The sequence below is a fragment of the Acomys russatus genome, chromosome 6 (assembly GCF_903995435.1).
Source record: "Acomys russatus chromosome 6, mAcoRus1.1, whole genome shotgun sequence".
Lineage (NCBI taxonomy): Eukaryota > Metazoa > Chordata > Mammalia > Rodentia > Muridae > Acomys > Acomys russatus.
The window spans coordinates 76,815,928-76,835,300 of record NC_067142.1 but is presented as its reverse complement, the minus strand read 5'-3'; the positions used below and the strand labels follow the sequence as shown (position 1 = coordinate 76,835,300).

The 19,373-nt window shown below is 42.6% G+C and overlaps 1 protein-coding gene across 1 annotated transcript in view; it reads right to left on the bottom strand.

Annotated features, from left to right (window-relative positions):
• Positions 1 to 16,749, bottom strand: part of Tp53bp2 (tumor protein p53 binding protein 2) — a 47,824-nt gene extending 31,075 nt beyond the window's left edge. The window contains exon 1 of the mRNA XM_051148053.1: positions 16,494 to 16,749. Within this exon, the coding sequence (XP_051004010.1) occupies positions 16,494 to 16,520 (27 nt within the window). The 5' untranslated portion in view covers positions 16,521 to 16,749. The remainder of the gene's footprint in view (positions 1 to 16,493) is intronic.
• Positions 16,750 to 19,373: the final 2,624 nt, after the last annotated feature.

Genomic DNA, 19,373 nt, shown 5'->3' with positions numbered 1-19,373 from the left:
ACATAGTGTCTGGACAACACTGGAGAAAGTAATGATTAATCAAGCTCAGAGAATGCTACTGTGTTGCTGCTGGGCCAGAATACCCAGCATACTTACCCACAGCAACAAGGTATTAAGTAGTATTTCCACATACTCCCCACCCACACCAAAACTTTCTCTGAAGTTTAAAGCTTCAAAAGAACTGTCTTCACTGTAAGTTAATACCAGATAGAAGAACAGGCACTACACACACTACAGTAGCAACTAAGCACTGCTACATAAGAGACTTTGTGCACTCTGTCTTGCCCACTGCTTTCACAGGATCATCCATCAGACTTAAGTCATCTCTCAGACTAACAAAATAGGCATTATTTTTTCTTTATCAATGAAGAAAAAGACCCAGAGCAATGATCTCCCTGGCTACTGAAACAAGGACAGAGTACAACTCTTTGTGATCTATCTTCTACTCTTCACACTGTCTATGCTTTGGGTAGGAAAACATTAGGAAATCCTCCACTTAGCCAGCCACAATCTAGCTTTTACCTCAAAGCACCACTGCTATAAGAATATGAGAGGTGCTCCTCCCAGGGTACTTGCCCCATGGAGCTCTGGTGTGAATGGCAAGTTCCTAAGCCAATGCCCTTCTTCCCCATAAAGACCAGCTGCGGTGATATCAATACCTGTGCTGAATTCCAAGTTGCTGGACTAGCAATGGCATTTTGCTGGGTTTCTGAACAGATCTAAGAAGAACACCACACTTGTTCTACCCAATGCCTTAGGAAAGGCACCTCTTTGAAATACTCTTATCTTTAAAATGAGTCTTATGCTCCCTAATAGCTGCCATTTCATTAGGTACTACAATAAAAGCCAACACTGACTACAGACAACAAGATCCATATGTCTTGCCCATACTAACGACACTGCCACCCATTAAGTTTACAACTCCTCACTTCTTCTACCAGAGTCCTCCAAGTTGTTACCATAACAGGCCAGACCTGAGTCCACCTTGGAACTTTGCATTTCCTACTCCTGTTGAGCACGCTCTTAAGCAACATATCTTGTTTCTGTCTCTTTGTCTCCACAGGTGTCACCCTCTCAGTAACATCTTCCTGGCCACCTCACCTGAAATTCCAACAGCACGCATGCACGCATGCATGCATGCACACACGCACGCATGCTCGCACATGCCACTCCCTCTGAGTAGGTTCTGTACTTGATAATCATGAGCTTACCATTCATTACAAATATGAGTGCCATGTAGACAAGGGTTGTCTTTGTTAGTGAGCCTTCAGCACCTCAAGCTTCCTCACACAACATGCATTGCAGCCCTTAACAGTAACACACTTAGAGCAAGTTAATGTCTGCAAGCTATGAAATGGCAAAGCCAAAATCTAAAATGAAGGCTGGTTTCCTCCAGAGACTGAGCTCTCAACTGCTATAGAACTTTGTGTCACCATCATCAGTAGCACACACAGGGCCACACTTGTCGCTATTGCTAGTTCTGCCTTTCAGCAAAATGTTTTGGCCCAGGGCACACCATCTTGCCCTTAGTGTGTTTCAGTTAAGTTCTAATCAGGTATCACTAAATGGTCCTGCATATAGTATACAACAAGCTGTAGACTTGATTTTTTTCAGTTACATCTGACCACCATCATTCTATTTCTGACCTCAATATTCTTTCTGTTCACTCAACATTTATAGATGACCTATGGTCTGGACTCTAAGGTAGCAGCAGTCTCTGCTGAAATAGTTAATACTGAACAAAATGCAGAGGGAGGGAGAGAAGGGGATGACAGAAGGAGAACATGAAAGCTATATGGAAAAGACACAGGGAGGGACTCAAGTTGGCTCCCTCTCGCCCCTCTTTCCCACTGAGCAATCCCAAGGAGAAGCAGATGGCTATGAAGCTCTGGTGCACACACAGAAGTCACCCTCCTATGGCACAAGGTGAGATAAAAGAAGGAACCGTGGGGCAGAAAATACCAGCTGAAAAGCTGAGCTCCTCTCTATAATGCTGGGAGGACTCTTAGGCAAGCAGCCACTATCCTTAAAAAACAAAAAGAGAGTCACAAACAAGCCTAGGGAAGGTTGAGCAGTATGTCACACAGAGAACAAAGGCCCCACTAAGGAACAAATTGGTCACATTTGTGGAAGGTGAGGCCTCTGCAGAGAGAAGAAAAAGAAAAGACTACAAGAACAAGCAGAGACCATTATGCAAGTCTTTATGGGCAGTGGTTCTGAAGTGTTGGCAAGGACAGAGGGCTGTTAGACACAGGTTGCTAACCCACCCAACAGGTTTTGAATCAGCAGGGGTAGGATGGGGGCGGAGACTTCATCTCTAATAAGTCCCAGATGGTGCACAACTGGTCTAGAACCTACCAGGAACCACTGTGAAAGGCCAAACAAGAAACTTGGATTTTAATTTATAGGCCCCTGGAGGCAAATCACCACCACCACCACCATCATCATGATAATAATCATAATCGATCCGTGGTTGTCAAGGGCCTCAGGAAGATGATGAAGAATTGCTGCTTCTTCCTCTTGGAAAACATGAGAACAAAATGAAGGTACTATACCTTTAAAACATTCTTTTAAAATCATGTCAACCATTTCCTATTCAGTCATAAGTATTCCTCTAAATTGTAAAGGTTAAATATCACTTCAAATCTCTAAACTTAAAATCTAACCACAATGATGGACTTTAATGACAACGTGTAATTGTATTTCAAATGCTATAAAGACAATGAAATGCAGACTTGTTTCCAACAAACACCAATTCCTTTTTCCTTCCTTCCCTTGAAGAAGAGAAAGAAGAGGCGGCAGCAGGTTAAACTGTAGTGCAGGTGTGAGTAAAGGCAGCAGGTTAAACTGTAGTGCAGGTGTGAATAAAGGCAGCAGGTTAAACTGTAGTGCAGGTGTGAATAAAGGCAGCAGGTTAAACTGTAGTGCAGGTGTGAGTAAAGGCAGCAGGTTAAACTGTAGTGCAGGTGTGAGTAAAGGCAGCAGGCAGGTGAGCGCTGCACACTGCTACCTCCTTTTAGTTTTGTTTACAAATGTGCTCTCCTAATGATCCAAGTATTCTCAAAACTACACTTCAATTCCCAGAAATGAAGCAAAAAGAAGAAGAAGGAGAAGCAGCAGCAGCAGCAGCAGCGGTTCAGTAGTTACTGTTTTGTTCAGACCAAGTGATTTTTGAGTAACCATTATGAAAAATCAAACAAATTCTAAAGTCAGATATGGTAGCATTCATACCTGGGAAACTGAGGCAGGAGAATTTTAAGTTCCAAGCCAACTATTATATGGTAAATTTTGTTTAAGCAACCAATGATGAAACTAACAACCATAAAGTACCATTTTTTTCACGCATATTACTTTCCCACATCGTTGCTGTGAGATGAAAACATATTTAATAGTGCATTTTTGGTATAACCATGCTGCCTCAACTTTAGTCAAAAACGAACTGAAACAATCAATAAACAAATCTTTTTTTTTTTTCATTAATTTATTCTTGTTACATCTCAATGTTTATCCCATCCCTTGTATCCTCCCATTCCTCCCCCCCCCTGCCCCCATTTTCCCATTATTCCCCTCCCCTATGACTGTTCCTGAGGGGGATTATGTCCCCCTGTATATTCTCATAGGGTATCAAGTCTCTTCTTGGCTACTTGCTGTCCTTCCTCTGAGTGCCATCAGGTCTCCCCCTCCAGGGGACATGGTCAAATGTGAGGCACCACAATAAACAAATCTTAAACGCCCATAACATTACAATGGAATGAAAATAACCACAACAATGAAGATCTCATACATGTGACGACATGAACTTTAAAACCATTGCCTTGAGTGACAGAAGCAAGACACAAAAGACCACACAGTTTATAATCCCCTTTCTTTAAAGATTTAATTCTTTTTATGTAATTAGTGTTTGTTTGCATGTATAAATGTGTACTGTGCACGTATGCGCGCACGCACGTGCGTGGACACACACACACACACACACACACACACAAACCCCTCTATACACAGGAGGTGCCTGCTAAGGCCATAAGCAATGGATTCCCTGTAACAAAGTTACAAATGGTTGTGAGCCAGTATGGGGGCTTGCCCAGTCTATGAAAGGCTTACAATTTTTCACTTTTAATGACTAGAAGACTCTGCCACAGAACAACAACATCAAAAGGCTGGGCACGCCTTTAATCCCAGCACTTAGGAGGTAGAAGCAGGGGATCTCTGAGTTTGAGATCAGCCTGGTCCTCAGAATGAGTTCCAGGACAGCCAGGGCTACACAGAGAAATCCTGTCTCAAAAAAAAAAAAAAAAAAAAAAAAAAGAAAGAAAGAAAGAGGAAAAGAAAGAAGTAAACCATGTATCAAAAGTTATAAAAGTAGTTGTATTTCATAACCTTATTCCTAGAATTTATCCCAAAGAAATGGTTGCAATGAAAGAAAAAGTGTAAGTGCCTGAAGATTTTCACTAGTGTTAGATTGGAAATAATGAAAGGAAAAACTATCCAGCAACATGGAAGAATTCAGTCAAAATACAAATATTAGAAGGACTGTGCCCCAGGTACTAACTACTGTCACTATAAAAGAGAATTAAAAAGTGTTAAGATAAAACTATAAGACAGAATGTTAAGGTGTAGATTATAACCCTTCAAAACTGAAAAAATAAACAAGCCAGGCACACACGCACACGCACACACACCTATAATACTGGCACTGGAGAGTCAGAAACTGGAGTGCTTCAAGTTGAAGGCCAGCCTGGAACACATAGTGAAATAAACCCAGATTCCAAACCAAAATAAACAGATGTCCAAACAACTGACTAACATGGAAACACGGAGATAGTATCAGATCAGCATACACCAATTTCCCTTAAATTAAAAAAAAGTCAATGTTGAAATTTTAAAAATAATTTACAGCTTGACAGCATGACTAATAAGATTATTGTTGTTTCTGCTTCTTAGAATAATCAGCCTCAGAGGGACAACATGCAGGAAAAGATAAAATGCACCCTCCAGAACACTGCACAGTAATTCATGCCAAAGCCCTACCTATACAGAACTTCCAGAAACACAAGAGCACAGATAATATTCAGTCAAAAGAACAGGTCACAGACTTAGTTTAAGCCCCATTGTGATAGAACATGCTGTCACTGTAATTAATGTTATTTCACTGACAGAAGAATGCATCGTCTTCAAAGAGAAGTTACTTCAGGTGGAATTACGAGCAGCCTTTCCAAGAGGACACACAGAGAGCATTGGGGCACTGCCAGAAATGTACTTTGAGTCAGAGGTTTAAGTCTGGTTACTTGATGTATTTATGTCCTGGAAGTGGTACACACAAATCACTGTGGGCACAGAGGTCAACGACAACCTGCAGCTATCGGTTTTCTCCTCCTCCCATGTGGTTCCTTGGGATCAAACTCAGGTTGTCAGGGTGGCAAAGAGGACCTTTCCTCACTGAGCCACCTCTGCTGCCCTACTAATTTGGTTTTAAAAGCCATGCGAAGTCACAGAGTAAGAGAACCGAACTGTGGGTCTAGGATGTTTGTTGTAATGGACAGGGAGTAAAGACTAACACTAAACCTTCAATTGCCATTTGTGAAAACTCACACTTACCCTAGAGGCTTACCTGGAGGAAATCAGGCATATGAGGAGAAAACTTGCACCTCAACAAGAAATGGACAATCTAATAAAAAGAACAAAAATCTTTCTCAAATTTTTCTAACACATAAGAAACTTCCCACAAAACTGCTAGGTAGTGGTGAGGTTAAGAGGAAAGCAAGGGGTTTCTTATGCTCCTATGAAGAGCAAATGTGAACTGTCCCTCCAATCTTGTACTTTGTTGTGCCCACTCAAAGTCCCAGGCGGTTTTCTGGAGAACAATGCAAAGAAGCTCCTTTAACCTGGCCCTGCAAAATACTTTGACTCAATACTTTCCAAGCATTTTGACTCAAAAAAGATGGTGGTGGTGGTGGTGGTGGTGGTGGTGGTGGTGGTGGTGGTGGTGTGTGTGTGTGTGTGTGTGTGTGTGTGTGTGTCACATGGAGGTCAGAGACTGACATCAAGTGTCTTCCTCTATTGTTCTTCAGCTTACATTTTGAAGCAGGGTCTCTCACTGAAACTAGAACTGACAACTGGGTCGACTGGCTGACCTACCTATCTGCCCCCAGATCTGGAACTACAGTTGTGTATGGCCAAACCTGGCTTTTAAGCAGATGGTGAGGATTCATACTCAAGTCCTGTCCTTTCACAGCAAGCACCTTACCCAAGGACCCATCTTCCCAACCCCAGAGAAAAGACTTAAGAAACAGCAAGGCCATGAGCTGCCTCAGTGGATAAGTTGCAGGAAAGGAAGAAGTGCCTCCACAAAGCTGCCATTCATGTGTGTGTGTGTGGGGGGGGGGGTATCACACACAAACAATAATATTAAATATTTTAATAAAAAAATTAAAGACTGTGGTATTGCTCAGGGGCCGAACAAGGATTACACACACCCACGCGCGTGCACACACAAACACACACACACACACATACACACACACCATGAATCAAAGCTTCTTTCATTATCTCAAACTCTCATGAGGACTTTCAGCTTGACCACAGCTATGCAATACTTGAGAGGGTTTCAAAAGGCGAGCAGACCATTCCAGCCAGCCTCCTGCTCCTGAGGCCACTCTGCCGGCAGGGAGAACACCAGATAAGTCTGCAGGCTTCCTTGTGCGGGCATGCTCTGCCCCAGCCAGTTAGAATTCATCACATAGGTCCCTCGGTGGACGTGGAGCATCCTTCAGGAGCCCCAGGCACACTTCTCTTTGAACCCCTTCCCAGCCTCCCCGAGGACCCCCCTCCCCAGCTGTAATACATCTCAAAAGGTCGCTTCTCACCACAGCCTGTCATCCTGGTTGAGCTCTTTCTCCTACCTAGAATCTGCTCTGGGCTGTCAAGTTACATTGAAAATTGCCATGAAGTCTACCTACCAATCTTCTATTAATACTCAATCATATTAAAACTCTTCTGTGCTCACTAAATATACTGCCTTTTAACCTGCCTTACTTTTAATCTAAGTCTACCAGACTCTATCAGCCTTTTTTTTCCCCACATCTGCAACTATTTCTTGGGCCACTTATAAGAAGTTAGAATTAGCTAGTAACACATAAAGTATCAACTGAAGAATATTCTGTGAGAAGGTTAATCATACATAAAATATGCTGGCACTCATTCAATACCATGTAGATAATCATTTCCTAAAATAATCAACATGAGGGGGTTACACAGTAAGTTGTGGTTATTTTAATTAAAGCAAAAGGGGATTATACATGAAAAATACTGTTTTATAAGCAAGAAACCTACTGGTTTTTGTTGTCTTATAACATAACCATTCCTATATAAGCAGATTAAGAGCTGTGGCAGCGCATGCCTGTAATCCTAGCACTCTGGGAGGCAGAGGTAGGCAGATCTCTGAGTTTGAGGCCAGCCTGGTCTGCTTTTGTCATGGTACTCATCAAAGTCAGTCACTCAAAAGAAACTCCTGGTCTGTCTTCGTCCTAACACCAGCTCCCTGCTACCTTTAATGTCTTTGAGCCATGCACTCATTAGCATGTACTGAGGGCCTGTTGTGCAGACACAGGTCAAGTAAAAGGAACACATGATTACTAACACACCACTGGATTATGGAAGGTCAAGAATAAGGAGTGTTGGGCTGGAGAGATGGCTCAGTGATTACGAGACCTGGCTGCTCTTCCAGAACACTCCCGATCCAGTTTCCAGCACCCACACGGTTGCTCATGACTGTAACTCTGTCCCAGTTTGCTTTGGGCTTCTATGGGCACTGCACGTGCATGGTACACAGGTATACATGTAGGCAAAACACCCATACACATAAAAATAGATAAATAAAATGTTTTTTTAAAGAAGTAAGGAGTGTAAGCTTTATTGCTGGGGAAGTCATTAGAGCAGTTTTGCGTGATTTGATTTCAGGTAATTGCAAATCAATTATAGGAAATAAAGACTGAGTATTCCTTACCCAAGAGGCTTAGGACTACAAATGTTCCAGAATTCACTTTATTTCTGTATTTTGGGGCATTTGCAAATACCCATGAAAATCTTATTAAAGAGATTCAAGTATAAACATAAAATTTATGTTTTTATGTATCTAATACACATACCATCCATAAAGGTTGCATTTTTAACTGCTACACTTCACCTGAGGTCAGATGTGAAATTTACTACTCATGTCCTCCTGTCCACATTCAGGATTTCAGATTTTGGAGGTTGTTTTGTTTGTTCTGCTTTGTTTCTATGTGCTTAAAGCTCAGCTGAGTGCTATAGCTCACACCTATTACCTCAGCACCCAGGACACTGAGGCACAAGGATCATCCCAAGTTCCAGGCCACTCTGGCTTACATAGGAAAGCCCTATATCAAGGGGAAAGACCTAAAACTCACATTAGATGATCTACTCCAAATAGCCTCAAATCACAATGGAAGAAACTTAAAATCCACGCTTTCCTCACTTCTCTCCTGGAGCAGCTTATCTGCCCATTCCCTCATGTTGAAGCCATCCCTACAATTTTTAGGCTAACTCAGACATAAAACCTCCTCCAGCTGCTCCTACACAAACACCCAACTACAGAAGAGGTAAATGCTCTTTGCCAGTCAAGTCACTCCCCCACCCCACATCGCACTCCCTGAGCTCGCTGAGCCCTTGCACACAGCAACTGCAATCTGTGTCTGCCTGAGTAAACTAATGACACTGAGTCGGAGATTTAGCACTTCATGAAAATTTACAGGAGACTAAACATGAGGGTAGCATGCATGCCTCAAGAAACATTTACCTGTAAACACATAGCATTACTTCGAAGTGAGCTTTTTCAAAGCTAGACAATGTCTCAAATGAAGGGATGAGCACTGCCTATCTGGAGACAAATTTAAAAACCTACTTGTCAACTGTACCTAAACTGATTCTGTCAAAATCCAAACACATCAGCCAGAGCAATGCCCCTTGAGGTCACTCTGCTTTCAGCAGCTGTCACAGTCACAAATGAATAAAAAATAAAAGGTATTTAATGAAGTCTTCCTGTCTGCAACTATGCTGTGCAATTAATGTTGCGGTGAGACTAACACCCCTGAAGTGGGCACTGCTACTCTGTGATTACATGAAGGTACTGTTAAATATTTCATTTTGCCTTTCACGCAGAAAGATGGCGAAGTCCAATGGAGTAGAGCTGGCTATGTCCAGTAAGACACAAAAGGACACAACTGTGTTAGGAGAAAAACCAGAAGGCAGGATGACCAGATGCTCTCTTCCACATGCTGATGTTGGTGTTTTGAATCTTTTGGTCACTTCCTGTAGGTAGCTAAAACTTCTGAAATTGAATGTACCTTTGACACAAAAAGGATTAATTTCATTGAGTGAGATAACAAAGGAACTTGGTATCTGGCTGAGGAGTTTACTGTGCTGTAGTAGAGGTCTGTCTTGGAGAATCCTGGAGAGGTAAAAACAGTTGTTCAGAAATAACAAAAGGAACACACAATTTTGTATAGACTGGAGCAAAAATAACAATCAAGGTGAGCACTGCATCATCCCAAGAAAAAAAGACTGGAGATAAAAGGTCTAAGTGCACCTGACCAAATGGCTGAAAGAAAATAAAAGAAAGGAAGGAGCATAAACATCTGTGGTTCTGGCTCTAAAGGGCAACAACCAAAACACCAAAGATCCTAGACATCGTTAAATAACAGTGTTGGTGGCCAGCGAGACAGCTCAACAGATAAGTGCTTGCTGTGCATGCCTGACAGGCCAAGCTGGATCCCTGGAAGTTGTCCTGTTCTGTATCCATGACACTCAGAAAGGAGCCTGAAATGCTAAGTGTATTCACTTAACATGCACTGAACATGGACTGTCCCCAAATAGCCATCATGAGAAAAACATGAAGACCCATGATCCAATTCTGAGTCCACTGAGATCAGTCCTCACTGCACTCGCCATACGGGCAGTCCTGAGTGAGCAAGAAGAGATGCCCCAACTCACACCAGCTACACTTCCTCAGGTCCTTTTGTACCATCAAACCAACTAGAAATGGTTGCAGAACAAGCCCAGCCATTTCAGGTTTCCTGTCTTCAGTATTCCCCAGTGCCTCTATTCCATCCTTTGTTTTCAACACCATCTCCTTCAAAGCCTGTTTAAAGTGCCCACCACTGCAGGAGACTTATCAGACATCCCTCATAAAGAAGGTAACTATCGAGCCCTTTCTCCCTGGGAAGGAGACGGATCTGGGGAGCGCTTGACAGTAGTAGACAGGAATCTTGTTAAAGGTCACAGATATTTCCTTTACCTGGGGCAAGTAACCAACTGCCTTTCAGTGGGAATTTGGTAAGAACTTAGCCAATTTTCTCATTTAGTATGCACTTAAATAGAAAATATCTGTTTTCTTTTTCTACTTCAACAATTAGTTACATTCTAGAGAGAATTTTTAAGATTTATTTTTATTTATGTACATGTGTGTATGAGAGAGAGTGTGCAGGCGCCTGTGGGGGTCAGCAGTGAGCATCAAGTCCCCAGGCAGGTGCTGTTCTGAGCTGTCTGACTTGAGCACTGGGAAGCCAATTCCAGTCCCCTGGAAGAGCCCTTAACCACTGAGTCCTCTCTCTGGCCTCTGAAGAACAATATCTGAAGTTATCGTTAGCCATTAGCCAAAATAACACAGTAACTGTTTGCTCTGCAGGGTACAGAAGTATCACATCCCAAGCTATGGGCTTGCAAGCTTGAGCGGACTGCATTCCTGCAAACAGCTAGTTCAGATCTCACTTCAGTAGACCGGCCAGGAACAAAGTACTGAACCAACTCTGAGCTTCCAACTCTGTTGAATGAAATGGAAAGATCAACAGGGAGATTAGCTAGACAGCTCTCTGGGTCACTGGGCTGTGTTAGGCAAAGAGGCTCTGAAGAGAAGCCTTCTGCCTGACTGACCTACGAGGGGAGACAGGTTCCCACCCCTCCTTACCACTGCCAACTCCAGGTTTTCAGTTTGTCCCACAGTGGAACATCAGTGAAGCGCCCTAGCCATCTTTTTTGGGTTTTTGTTGTTGTTGTTTTGTTGTTGTTTGTTTGGTGTTTTTTGTTTTGTTTTGTTTTGTTTGGGTTTTTTTTTTTGTTTTTTTGTTTTTTTGTTTTTTTTTGGTTTTTGAGGCAGGGTCTCTCTGTATTAGCCTTGGCTATCCTGGACTCGCTTTGTAGACCAGGCTGACCTCAAACTCACAGTGATCCACCTGCCTCCGCCTCCCGAGTGCTGGGATTAAAGGCTTGCAGCACCACACCTAGCTTTTGTTTTGTTTTGGTAGCCATCTTTTTAAATTTGGGTACTTTATAATTGTTCAATGTAGTTTTCTATAATATTACTTTTCTATAGGGCTTTTAGTTGATATGTTTGAACTTTACCTAAATTTCTAAGCTCCGAGGGATCTGATACCTCTGGCCTCCACAGGCACCTACGCTCAAATGCACATACCTTCTCTCTCTCTCTCTCTCTCTCTCTCTCTCTCTCTCTCTCTCTCTCTCTCTCTCCCCCTCCCTCCCTCCCTCTCTCTAAATTTTTCTAAGACAGCAACTAATGTGTTTCAGAAGTTCAGGAGTTATGACGAGTTAATTGGACATTTATTTTTGACAATTTGGTGGTAGTATAATCTAAATAAAACAAGGTCTAAATTATTTTACATAGAAAAAAAGCTACAACAACCAAAATGTATACTTGCTAAGTTTCTTACCCACAATCTAAAACTAAGACTTTGCATTTCTCTGATAAAGCAGCATTTAGTGTTTTAATAATGCTGTCTCCTTAATGCTTCCTGCTTCCCTAAAAAGCACCTATGACCAAAACTTCTACATTCAATACGCTGTAGAATATTAAAAGTCTTATTTAGCACTCCAACGAAAAATACATTTCATATGTGGCCATTTCATCTATGTTTTCTCAATTCTGATTAAAGAAAAATGTGTGCTGTACACTATCAAAGCCCAGTGTTTAAGTAGTGTCTGGCTTGGTTAAGTGGCATGAGCTGAAAGAACACTCTGGATTCCTAAGCTCTTACATCCCATGCCTCTCATTCAGAGACACTTGCTAGTGAGAAATCCAGGGAGAGGTTTATAGCACGTGACAATGTATCTGACCAGCACGCCCTGCTACTCAGTTATCCTGTCTGAGCTGAAGGAAGCTGACTTCGCAAGGGCTCCCTCCATGTTAAGACAGCTTTTAGAAGCCTTTAAAGGAGGGCCACACTGCCGGAGATCACCAGGAGACAACAGCAACAGTATTCCTTAAGAGCTTCAGCACAGAAAGTCCTCATTGTCCCTGAGTTAGCTAGGAAGAGGGGACTGCCAGTCCCTCCTACAATAGTAAGGATGGCCTTCCTAGGCCTCTCCCACATAAGCTAATTCACTTGAATTTTTAAAATATGGAGCAGCACATGCTTGCTTACATTTCTTTACACTAAGTTTAGCTTCTCTAAAAGGAAAAAAAAAAAAAAAAGAACCGAGAAACTTTTAAATGTGTTTCGCACGTAATATAATTGAAGTCACAAGGCCACAAAACTGAAGCACATGAAAAGTGAGATCTTTTGCACATTTTAAAAAACAGATGATTCAACAGCCTTTGAGAATTACAATTCTCTAAAGATAAGAACTCATCTTTAAAAACTTAACCCAAACTTTGTTCTGGAATAAAACCCAATATATGCTACCATCTTAGGTTTCTATTCCGCTGGAAGGAATTCTTTCAGAGCTCAGGACAGCCACACAGGCTCTATGCTCCACATATGTAACTTAAAAACAATTTCAGCTTGAAAAATTTTGGCAAAAAAAAAAAAAAAAAAAAAAAGACTTTTGAAAATAGAGTATGTAAGCAGAAGTTAGGCTCTGCAAAAAGCAAAACTGCAGAAACAGAAAAGGCGCAGACCAGGTGTCAAAGTGCTAAAGGAGTCACTGAGAGAACCATTAACTGTACCAGATCCTAGAAGCTCAAAGAATCAGATTTTGTTTTCCAGCACCACAAAACAGCTTCAAGTAATTACGCCCCTGCAGCACTGACAGAAAACACGCCACAAATCTAAAACTAAACCGTGGTCAGATGAACTGAGCTTTTTAAAAATAAACTCCTGTGTCTGGAAAACATTATCTGTAGCATGACGACATTCAGTTTGATTGCACATGCAAAACAGTCACCAGCAGGCACATACAGCTATTTAAACATAATTAAAATGAAATCCTTTTTTTTTTTTCAAGTTCAGTTCCTCACTCACAATAGGCATTGTGTACAAGACACTGTCAGATAATACAGGACAGCATACCTCACTGTCCACAGCAGTGTGTCAAATGCTCCAATACAGGCAAATCCAAGCTCTCTGGCCTTCTGTATGGGGCAGTGGTGATCACGGGGTGTGGTGTTTTCATAGGTGATTTTTGCTTTTAATTTACTGTTTTAATAGCAGATAGAAGAGAATTTTTTACAATGCTGTTTTCTGGAAAGAGCAGCAAATGTATGATCTTTCATTAAAACATATTCTTGTTGAATGTAACACTTCACAAAATGAAAGTAATACATAAAAGAAATCTTGTATAATTTTCAAGTGGGTGAGAATTTTTGTTTCGGATAATTGCCTCCATCTCTCCAAATACAAACAACCCTTCTTAAATGAAGGTCAGGTGCCAACTATGAAATCAGTTTCTCCTCACTGAGTGGTGGAAATGCCAAAGAACAAGAGATGCTAGCCATGGCAGGTATCTGAAACTGAGAGCAGTACCCTATGATTAGCCCCACTGTGATTCTCTACTTATTTTTAGTTAGCCTGCTAAAATGCATCTTCACTTCTGGCTTTGTAACCAATTATCACTTCATGTACCACACAAAGGAAAACTACTTGAGTCGGCTATTTGGTAAGAAAATACACGAATACCATTTATTCCTATATATTTAATATAATGCAAAGCCAACCAAAGAATGCACTTGGTGCCACAAAACTACATTTGAAATGGTTAGAGCTGTAAAATTATAAATTATACATACTTTAGCACATTAAGAAAGTATATCAAGGCAATTAGCCTATGTTCTGAATGCACCTCTTTTCATCAGCATGATGCTTTTCCTGATAAACTGGTTAGTTTTCCAAAGTAAAAACAAAATAGAACAAAACCTTACTCATATTAGAATAAAAACCCAAGCATATTAAAAGCTAAATATGAAAACCACAGTTAAGAAAATGGTTTTAAAGCAGGAATAGTCACCCATGCCTGCTATCGCAGCACTCCAGATGCTGATGCAGGAGGACTGCTGTGAGCTAAAGGGGCAGCCTGGACTACAGAGTAGGTACCATACCAGCCAGGTACTGCATAGCAAGATCCTGTCTCAAAAAAACTAAAATACACAGAGAGCTTGTCTAGTGTGTATACAAGGTCTTGGGTTGTACCACACAACATACAGTTTTATTTTCAAATACCCTAGTAACCAAGCATAAAAGCACTTACAACATGAAGCTTGGGTGCTGAAGAGATGGCTTAGCCATTAAGAGAACTTGTTATTCTTGTAGAGGTCCTGGATTCAATTCCCAACACCTACACAGCAGTTTACAACCATTCATAACTCCAGTTCTAGGGGATCTGATGACCTCTTGTGACCTCTGTGGGCACTAGGCGCACATATGGTACACAGACATACATGCAAGGAAAACACTCATATACATAAAGTAAACCTTTTGTAGAAAGACCACAAGGCTGCTAAAGGAAAATGCATACATTTTTATGTGTCACAGAGTTAAGAATCTCATGTTTAATCACTGTTGCTAATTCAGAAATTTTACCTACTAGCACCTTTTCCAAGCCAACACTGTATTAACCCCTTCCTTCACAGTCACCCTCACCTTCCAAGAATTGGAATTCTATCATCCCCCAGTTACAGATGATGAAGCTGAGAGACAAAGTCTTCTTAAACATTTGGGATTACTAATGCTGTGCAAAAATCCAAAGCTAGAAAACCGTGCATAGTACACCTATTCTATTAAGATTCTACTGACATCAGAAAAGCAGTCAAAACATCCATACTACTAAGTGACTTTAGTCACAAGGGTCATAACTTTTTATAAGAATTCTGATGAACTGCTATGTAGTTGAGAGGAAAACCATCCCTACATAAAACAGAATGGAAAACAAATACCAAGGACGCCTTCATAGTAAACTGATCTTTCAGGAAGAAATCAGACTGCAATAAAATACACCTATTTTTTCCTTTTACTGTTCAGGGAAAGCTGACAAGAAACCTGCAAAACTCTTTACACAACAGTCAAGTAAAAACACAAGGAATGAAAAGGTTAACAGAACGTACTTCAGAATAGTCACATCGCAAACCTAACTCAGTAAGCAAGCTAACAACTCCAAATCCCTCGACTCTTACCAATACAGACCATCCCTAGGCCATCTAAACTCGGATAATCAAATTACTGTGAATGTGTACAAGGTAGGAAAATTTAGGACACCCTCCACAACACAAGAGGGCAAGGAGACAAAATAGTGCATCCTGCACTTGTACGTACAAAAACAACAAAATAGAGCGCGCGCGCACACACACACACACACACACACACACACAAATTTTATCACTCTATTCCACGGATTTTTTACAAAAGCAAAAAAGCTGTTTTAAGTTTTTGTTCTGTTTTCGTAGATAAATGACACTATGGATTGAGGAGAATTTACAAACGGATATGCACTGTTCAAAGAACATGTAAAAATTATTATTTTAAAAAAACTTAAATTGATTGCAAGACTGATCTTGCCTGAGAGAAATTATAGCAGCCATGAGGAAATATAAACACACGACTGCAGAAGCCACCACAACCAGCCAGATCTTGCGCTCGCTAAGGAAAACGGGCTTTTCAGAAACAACTCCGTCCAACCTGCAGGTCACCTGTGGTCTGATGGTCAAATCAGATGTCTAAAGAATTCACTCATCTTTCTTAAGAGGTCTTGCAGAACAAGCGGTGGGAGTGGGGCACAGAAGTTTACCTGCGAACTAAAACTTTTAAGGCTGCATTTACTAAAACCTGTTTCCCCAAAGAGATAAGGTTGACTGACTTGGCTGCTATCGCCAACATCAGATCGAAATTCAAGTTAAAAAAAAAAAGAAAGAAAGAAAGAAAAAAAGAAGGGGAGGAGGCAAGTTTTTTCACTTAAGTAAAAAGCTTAAACAAGTAAAAAGAAAGAAAACGCTAAGAGCAAGGCTCCCGGTTCCTCGGCTCTTGACCTTCAAAACAAGCCCCCACAGGGTCTCAATCCAAGAAGCAAAGTTTGGAGCAGCAGCCACGGCTGCGGCACTGATCTGCGGGGCAGCACCGCGACCCTCGAGGGGGCCGCGCGGGACGAAGCCTCGATGTCCCTATGCCCCGAGCTCGACAGGTTCGGCTGACCCTGCCGCCGCCTCGGTCCCGCACACTTCCGGGACCCCCGCCCCGACCGCAGCTCGCCCACCCGCTTACCGGCATCATTTTGGAACCGAACCGCATGGAACCGGGGGTCCAGCCGCGGCCTGGCCGAGGAGAAGTGGCCCGGGGGTCGCGGGGCCCGGGGAAGCCGAGCGAGGACGAGGCCGCGCGCTCGGTGGCCGACCTGTTGCGAGGGAGCGGCGCGCGAGCCCTCTCAGCCGACCGGGACGCCGCGCAGCCCCGGGCCCACTCCCGCGCCGGTCACCGGGCTGCGGCTTTGTCTCGGCGGCCCCGACTCCTTCCTCCACCTCCTCGCCGAAACCAACTAATCTCGGCCGGGCCCCCACCGAGGCGTCCTGGCCCCGCCCCCTACAAGGCCCCGCCTACGGCGCGCCCGAAGGCTTGAGGAAAGGGAGGGGAGCGGCGGACCGGGGCAGCGAAGGCGCATGCGCAGATTCTGGGGGCGGTGCCAGAGGGGGCGAGAACCTTTTCGCGTGGAGACGAAAGTGCAGGCCGGCGGCGTAGCTGCTCCGGAACGCGCCTCCAGGCGGAGCCAAGGAGCGGGAAGGCGGCGCCTGAGGAGAACAATAATCGTAAAACACGGGGAAGGAGCCCAGGGCTGTGTCCCTCACCTTGGTAGTTCCGAATTGCTCAAGAGTTGAGCCCTTCCTCTCAGGAACCGTGAGCCTGCTTTACGGCGCTGGACGCAAGAGGCCAGGGCGGCAACACCTCAGACACCTGACTCGCCCCACAAAATGGAGACGAGGGAGTCCGCCAGGGCAGAAAGAAGCACGTTCTTCACAGAAGGCGCTCTTGGATTTGTCCTTCCTTCCACTCCTCAAGCAAAAGTCCAAGGCCTCATGCACAAGTCCTGTTACCTGCTGTAATGTGAGAAGAAAAAAGTACTTCAGCATTACTGACGTGGTAGGTTTTGTGTATGCTTTGAACAATCCAGCCAGTCAAAAGGACTTGAAAATGTTGTAAACCAGCTTCCTGAGGTGGTGCTCTTCAGCTCGCCACACCCTACAAACACTCAACACGAGGATCGTCTTTTAATGCACTGGAAGCTCAGGCTGGGAACATTGAAGTGGTTCACTTTTGACAGGGCAGCAGAGCTAGTTGAGGAGCCTGCCCTCTTCCTCCTTACAGAAAGCGACAAAGGCTTCAGGAACTCTAATTCCCAGGAGCTCATTTCAAATGAAGTTGCCCATGCAAGCTCACTCGGAATTCCAAATCATTACACAAAATTCCCCAAAACAAAACGAAATGAAGAACCTGAATTTATGTAGTTTCAAGAATAGAGCCAGATGAATGTGGTAGCATACAGTTGTAATCTCAGCACTTATGAGGCTGAGGCAGGTGGACTGTAGTGAGTTCAAGGCCAGCCTGAGCTGAAAGATCAGGAAGACCTTACCTCAAAAAACACTTTTTAAATTAAATTAAAAATTGGCGTGTGAGCGGGGCACGGTGGTGCACACCTGTAATCTCAGCACTCAGGGAGGCAGAGGCAGGTGCGTCCCTGTGAATTTAAGGCTAGCCTGGTCTACAAAGCAAGTCCAGGATGGCCAAGGCTACACGGAGAAACCCTGTCTTGGAAAGAAAAAACAATGACCTGTGGCACAGACTTATATTCCCAAGTACTCAGAGGGTTGAGGCAAGAAGATCCCAAATTTAAGGCCTGCCTGGGCAGCTTAGCAGCATAGGTCTCAAAATATAAACTGAAAAAAAAAAAAAAAAAAAGAATCTGGAGACATGCATAGCTCAGTAATAGAAAGTTTGTTTAACATGAATAAACTCCTGGTTTTAATTCGAAGCACAGCAGCAAGAATGAACAATCATTGTTTGGAGTAGTGCTATGTACTTGTCATCACAGTCCTGCAAAGCCTGAGGCAGGATGAATTGGAGTCTAAGGCCAGCCTAGGCCTTATAAATAAACAACAAATTAAAAAAATAATTTTTTCTTATTTTAACATATCCCTTACCAAAATCACCATCAAACTCCAAATTGACATCATCCCATCTACTATACCTAAATATGAAATTATGACCACTGCAACTAGAATGTTCAAACAAGACCTAGTTTAGAGTCTATTTTAAGAATATCCAAAAGTAAGTAATGGAAATCCAGACCTTCATTTATTCAGTAAAATTTGTCAAAACATTCTATGTACTAGGTATTCTAAGTACTGTAGATGCATTAATGAACAAAGCAAAGTTGAGTGGACAATAAAGCCAGTATTTAAGTAGTTTGATAATAATTACAAACCAATTATATTTATTGGGGGGAGAAATAGATTGTAAAAGGATAAGACTTAGAGATGTATTTTTCAATAGAATATTCAAAACAGGCCTCATTGAAAAGCACACACTTGAAGGCAGTGAAGGAATAAACTGCATAAGTTAGCCCCAGAGAGAGGAGCCTGCTTAGTGTGCTCAGGTCCACCAAAAAAGCCAAGATAGCTAAGGAGAGTAGTAGGATATAAAATCGGATGAAGCGAAGGGTTGAGTACGGCCTGGAGGAGCAAGCAGCTTAGCTAAGAGCAATTACTGCTCTTCCACCAGACCTGGATTTGGTTCTCAGCATCCACAAAGCAAGTAACAACGGTCTTTAACTCTAGTTCTGGGGAAATCCGATGCCCTCTTCTGGCCACCACAGGCATTGCATGCACATGGCACAAACCTGCAGGCAAAATGAAAAGGTCTTGTTGGGCTATTATTATAATTTTTATTATTGTTGTTGCTGTTATATTTACTAAGAAAAAATAGGGGAACAATGAGAAAAGGCTTTTAGCAGAAAAGCACTGTGCACTATCATATTTTATTAGGCTCATTCCAGCTACTAGAAAGAAAAAAAAAAAAAAAGACTGAAAGTTAGAGAATCTGTAGGAGGCCCTTGTAACACTGACTGTAGACAGGAGATGCAAGTCGCTTGGG